This window comes from Ananas comosus, unplaced genomic scaffold, assembly GCF_001540865.1.
Source record: "Ananas comosus cultivar F153 unplaced genomic scaffold, ASM154086v1, whole genome shotgun sequence".
In the NCBI taxonomy this organism is placed as follows: Eukaryota; Viridiplantae; Streptophyta; class Magnoliopsida; order Poales; family Bromeliaceae; genus Ananas; species Ananas comosus.
The window spans coordinates 16,019-22,146 of record NW_017893517.1 but is presented as its reverse complement, the minus strand read 5'-3'; the positions used below and the strand labels follow the sequence as shown (position 1 = coordinate 22,146).

Below are 6,128 nucleotides of genomic sequence, written 5' to 3'. Positions count from 1 at the left end.
ATAGAATAAGAGTTTTTTGTATATTGGGTTCTAAGTATTATTTTTTTTTTTCCCTATCACAATTGTACTTTTCCATTGGGAAAAGTACAATTGTGATAGAGATTGAAACTCTTTTGTTATATGCCTATCCCAAAACTTAATTGGTTTTGTAAATGGTATCATAAATTAGAAATTATATGCGCAATAAAGAATATTAATACTTTAATTTAAATATACTAAGGTATCGAAATCATTAGAAAAATAACAAATTCTTTGTATTTAATGATGAAATTGTGATAGATATGAAATCCTAGTTATTTGATTTTGTTCATTGAAAAAAGAACTCAATCTTTTTCATTTGAATCCATGAAATCGGATAAATGAAAAACAAATCATAAAAAAATGGAGAAAAAAGACAATTCTTAGTTTTATAGCTCAACTGAGATAAAACTATTGAGTTCCAACTGTTTGGAGAGAACTTAGTTTCTAGTACGTGAAAGTTGATTGTTAAAAAACCCACGACGATACTACCTAAGTAGGTATTTTATTGAAGATTCAAATATTTAAACTACAAACCAGTCTTTATTCATCGATTCTAATTAATGTTTCCTAAACTATATTGAATCCTTGAATCTCGACGATTCAACATGAATTGACTATTATTATTTCAAGTAAGCCGCCATGGTGAAATCGGTAGACACGCTGCTCTTAGGAAGCAGTGCTAAAGCATCTCGGTTCGAGTCCGAGTGGCGGCATCTTCTAAAAGAGATACAATAGATCCTAAAATGTATTCAATTCCCGATTCCCAATTCTGTAATGGGACCCCTTTTATGATATTTGCGACTTTAGAACATATATTAACTCATATCTCTTTTTCGATCATTTCAATTGTGATTACGATTCATTTGATGACCTTATTAGTCCACAAAATTGTAGGATTACGTAATTGGTCAGAAAAAGGGATGATAGCCACTTTTTTCTCTATAACAGGATTATTAGTTTCTCGTTGGATTTCTTCGGGACATTTTCCATTAAGTAATTTATACGAGTCATTAATCTTCCTTTCATGCAGTTTCTTCATTATTCATATAATTCCCAAGCTACGTAACCTTAAAAATGATTTAAGCACAATAATTGCACCAAGTACCATTTTTACTCAAGGCTTTGCCATGTCGGGTCTTTCAACTGAAATGCATCAATCTGCAATATTAGTACCTGCTCTACAATCTCAGTGGTTAATGATGCACGTAAGTATGATGTTATTGAGCTATGCAGCTCTTTTATGCGGATCATTATTATCAGTCGCTCTTCTAGTCATTACATTTCGAAAAAACATCGATATTTTTTGTAAAAGCAATAATTTCTTAATTAAATCATTTTTCTTTGGCTTTGGTGAGATTGAATATTTGAATGAAAAAAGAAGTGTTTTAAAAAACACTTCTTTTCCTTCATTTCGAAATTATTACAAATATCAATTAACTGAGCGTTTGGATTATTGGAGTTATCGTGTCATTAGTCTAGGGTTTACCTTTTTAACCATAGGTATTCTTTGTGGAGCAGTATGGGCTAATGAGGCATGGGGATCCTATTGGAATTGGGACCCCAAGGAAACTTGGGCATTTATTACTTGGACCATATTCGCGATTTATTTACATACTAGAACAAATATAAATTGGAAAGGTACGAATTCTGCACTTGTAGCTTCTACAGGATTTCTTATAATTTGGATATGCTATTTTGGGATCAATCTATTAGGAATAGGTCTACATAGTTATGGTTCATTCACATAAACATCTAATTGAATAAACTACATGAAGAATACATAAGATAAAAGCATCATCCCATATATAACGAAAGTTTGTTTTTATGAGTTTTTGAGAACCGTTTGAATCAAGGAATCATTCAAATTTAAATGGTTCTCAAAAACTCGAGATGTATCTAATTACAATTCTTATTCATTTTATTCCTTTTTTCATTATACAGTACAGCAAGCGATTTTCAAAATATATAATTCAAAGAATTATAAGACTTTCCTTCCGTCTCATTAATAAAACACTATCTATGATAATAATTGGATAGGATAGCGTGTACCTTGTCAACTGATAACGAGAGAACGAAATCGGGATAAATACCAATACCTATTATGGGTAGAAAGATACAGATTGAAAGAAATAGTTCTCGTGGTCCAGAATCCAAAAAATTCGAGTTTGGAATATTAAATAGCTTGTATCCATAAAACATCTGACGTAACATAGATAATAAATAAATAGGAGTTAATATCATTGCAATTGCCATTACAAAAGTAATTAGCATTTTTGGCATTAAAAGATATTTTGTACTAGTAATTAGTCCAAAGAATACTACAAATTCCGCAACAAAACCACTCATTCCTGGCAATGCAAGAGAAGCCATCGAGAAGCTACTGAACATGGTAAATATTTTTGGCATTGGGATAGATATCCCTCCCATTTCTTCGAGATAAACAAGACGTGTTCTATCACAACTCGTTCCCGCCAAGAAAAAAAGTGCAGCACCAATAAATCCATGAGAGAGCATTTGTAAAATAGCTCCATTGAGTCCCATGTCGGTTATAGAACCAATTCCTATAATTGTGAAACCCATGTGAGATACAGAGGAATAGGCTATTCTCTTTTTTAAATTACGTTGACCAAGAGAAGTTGAAGCTGCATAGATTATTTGCATTGTTCCTATTATCACCAACCAGGGAGAAAATATAGAGTGAGCGTGGGGTAATAATTCCATATTGATCCGAATCAATCCATATGCGCCCATTTTTAATAGGATTCCTGCTAAAAGCATACATGTACTGTAATGTGCTTCTCCGTGGGTATCAGGTAACCATGTATGTAGGGGTATAATCGGCAATTTTACAGCATAAGCAATAAGGAAGCCAAAATAGAATATTATTTCCAACGACACAGGATATGATTGATTAATTAATCTTTCAAAATCTAATGTTGGTTCATTGGAACCATATAAACCCATACCTAGAACTCCTATTAAGAAAAAAATGGAACCCCCTGCAGTGTACAAAATAAACTTTGTAGCCGAGTAGAGACGTTTCTTTCCCCCCCACATGGATAAAAGTAAGTAAACAGGAATTAATTCTAACTCCCACATGATGAAAAAAAGTAAAAGGTCTCGAGAAGAAAATAATCCTATTTGACCGCTGTACATTGCTAGCATCAGGAAATAGAACAACCGCGAATTTCGAGTAACTGGCCAAGCTGCTAAAGTTGCTAAAGTAGTGATAAATCCTGTCAGTAAAATGGGTCCTATGGAAAGTCCATCGATTCCTAGTCTCCAGTGGAAATCAAAAACATCTATCCATTTAGAATCTTCCTTCAATTGCATTAATGGATCATCCAATTGGAAATGATAACAGAATGCATAAGTCGTAAGAAGGAGTTCTAACAAGCATATACATAAAGTATACCACCTAAACATCTTATTCCCTCTATGAGGGAATAAGAAAATTGAAGAACCCGCGAATATCGGTAAAACAACAAGTATTGTTAACCAAGGAAAATAACTCGTGATAAAGACAAGATACGTTTTGATTTGACCAGAAAAGCCCGTCCTCAAAATAATATATTTTGTTGAGCACGGGCTTTTGTCGGTAAAGAGGAATCACAAATGATTCAAGTGGAGTTTTTTGTAACGTATCAATAAGATAGAGCCATGCTGCGAGTTGTTTCAGGCCCTAAATAAACACGGACACTCAAAAAATCTGTTGGGCAGGCGGATTCACATCTCTTACAACCTACACAGTCCTCGGTTCTTGGCGCGGAAGCTATTTGCTTGGCTTTACATCCGTCCCAAGGTATCATTTCCAATACATCTGTGGGGCAAGCTCGTACACATTGAGTACACCCTATACATGTATCATAAATTTTTACTGAATGTGACATTGGATCTATAAATTCCAGTTTTGAACATAAAAAATTTTCGATCTGGTCAAATCAAATTAGTAGTAAATGAATCATATATTATATATTGTAATATTGTAGACACCAGACGAAGCAGTGGTTTATTAAAAACAATCAATATATTTCTTAAATCAATCTGTTTATGAGAAAAGGTCAAGAGACTTTGATTTTCGTTTCAACAATTATGATAATACGAGTTGCACATGCGAATTCCAATTAATTGGCCAACAAATTGGTCATCATTATTTCAATATAAATATAAAAATGCAATTCCATTTTATTGAATTGCATTCAAATTCAATAAAAAATAGTATTTAAATTCTATTAAATATTTTTATGTGTCTTTATTTAAATTATATATGATGATTATCACTAATTATTTAACAAATTCGATTGATTAATACGAGTTGATTTTCTGTTACGATGGATCGACGAAACAATAGCAAGTCCAATAGCTGCTTCAGCAGCTGCAATGGCTATAACAAAGATTGAGAAAATGTCTCCTTTTAATTGGCGACTATCAAATATATCAGAAAATGTTACAAGATTGATATTAACCGAATTTAGTATAAGCTCAAGACACATAATCGCTCTAACCATGTTTCGACTTGTGATCAATCCATAGATACCGATAGAAAATAAATAAACACTCAAAAAAAGGACATGCTCAAACATCATTGACTAACTCCTTATCAATCTCGATTCATTTCAATATGAACAACAATTCAACCGATTCAATTGATTAGAATAGAACAATTACACAACAAAAGAAGATATTGACGGTAGATAGATTTAACTAAGAATTTCTATTTATTTATTTAGAATTTAGTTAGAATTCTAAGAATTGAGAATCATTATTAAGTTAAGTATTTTTATTGCTTATTGTCGAGCCATACTAATTGCACCTATCAAGGAAACTAAAAGAATTATAGAAATGAGTTCAAACGGAAGATAAAAATCTGTTGATAAATGAATCCCAATTTGTTGAACGTTATTTATTAGGTCCTGTTCCATAATCTGGTTTGATCTTGCAGTCCAAATAATTCCGTACCATGACGTATCTGGGATAGTAGTAATTAGTGAAAAAAGAATAGTTGTACAAACCATCGAAGTGACCCCATCTCCAATGGTCCAAAAATAGGAATTATTGGAATATTCTGAACCATTCATGAACATTACAGCAAATATGATCAAGACATTTATGGCTCCCACATAAATAAGGAGCTGTGCGGCAGCTACAAAATAGGAGTTCGATGAAATATAGAATAAGGATATACAAACAAGAACAAATCCCAACGAAAAGGCAGAATAAATTGGATTGGTAAATAATACTACCCCCAGACCCCCTAATACAAGAATTGACCCCAGAAATACAACAAGAATATCATGTATTGGTCCAGGTAAATCCATTATGTATAAAATACAAAATAAATAACTTTAACTATTTCATGACCTTACTTTAACTTTACTAAATAAATGGTCCAGGAAAGGAAAAGGGGTTACCCTATTTTTTTTTTTTCTTGTATATAATATTGTATATGATACATTTATAATTGAATTGAATTTGAATATGGATTAATGTAGATATAGATAAAATTATCGGGCCAATCCTACTTTATTTATATTTATCCGAAAGAAAAAAAAAGAGTAGTTGGAATATGTAGTTGAAATTTGCTATTTCGAAATCATCACGAAAAATATATTCTCAGTTTAAATCAAACAGTGATTCTCAACAATCAATAGTTATTAGTTTTTATTTGTAGTTACTGACTACCCAAAATAAAAAGCTTGGATCCTTTATATCAAAACAAAATCTTAGTAATCAGTAATTGTTCTTGAATCAAAGGGTTTATCTTTGTCTATTTTTATTTGAGTCGAATTCATAACTGTTTGAATTGTGTAATCTCCAATTATTGAGATTGGTAATCGACCCAAAGCAATTTGATTATAATTCAATTCGTGACGATCATAAGTAGAAAGTTCATATTCTTCAGTCATTGATAAACAATTTGTTGGACAATACTCGACACAGTTACCACAAAATATACAAACCCCAAAATCTATACTATAATTAAGTAATTGTTTCTTTTTAATATCTCTTTCAAATCTCCAATCAACAACGGGTAGATCTATCGGGCATACACGAACACATACTTCACAAGCAATACATTTATCAAATTCAAAGTGGATTCGACCCCG

General features: G+C 32.0%; 1 protein-coding gene and 1 non-coding gene across 2 annotated transcripts; one reads left to right on the top strand and one right to left on the bottom strand.

Annotated features, from left to right (window-relative positions):
• Positions 1–654: 654 nt before the first annotated feature.
• Positions 655–734, top strand: TRNAL-UAG. Its single transcript has one exon. It is a non-coding gene; the product is annotated as a tRNA-Leu (tRNA).
• Positions 735–1,836: 1,102 nt separating this feature from the next.
• LOC109706221 (NAD(P)H-quinone oxidoreductase chain 4, chloroplastic) lies at positions 1,837–3,630 on the bottom strand (the record flags this gene model as incomplete). The annotated part of the gene is made up of 1 exon (XM_020227026.1): positions 1,837–3,630. A coding segment is annotated over one exon (1,596 nt), but the record flags the coding sequence as incomplete, so codon positions are not given.
• Positions 3,631–6,128: the final 2,498 nt, after the last annotated feature.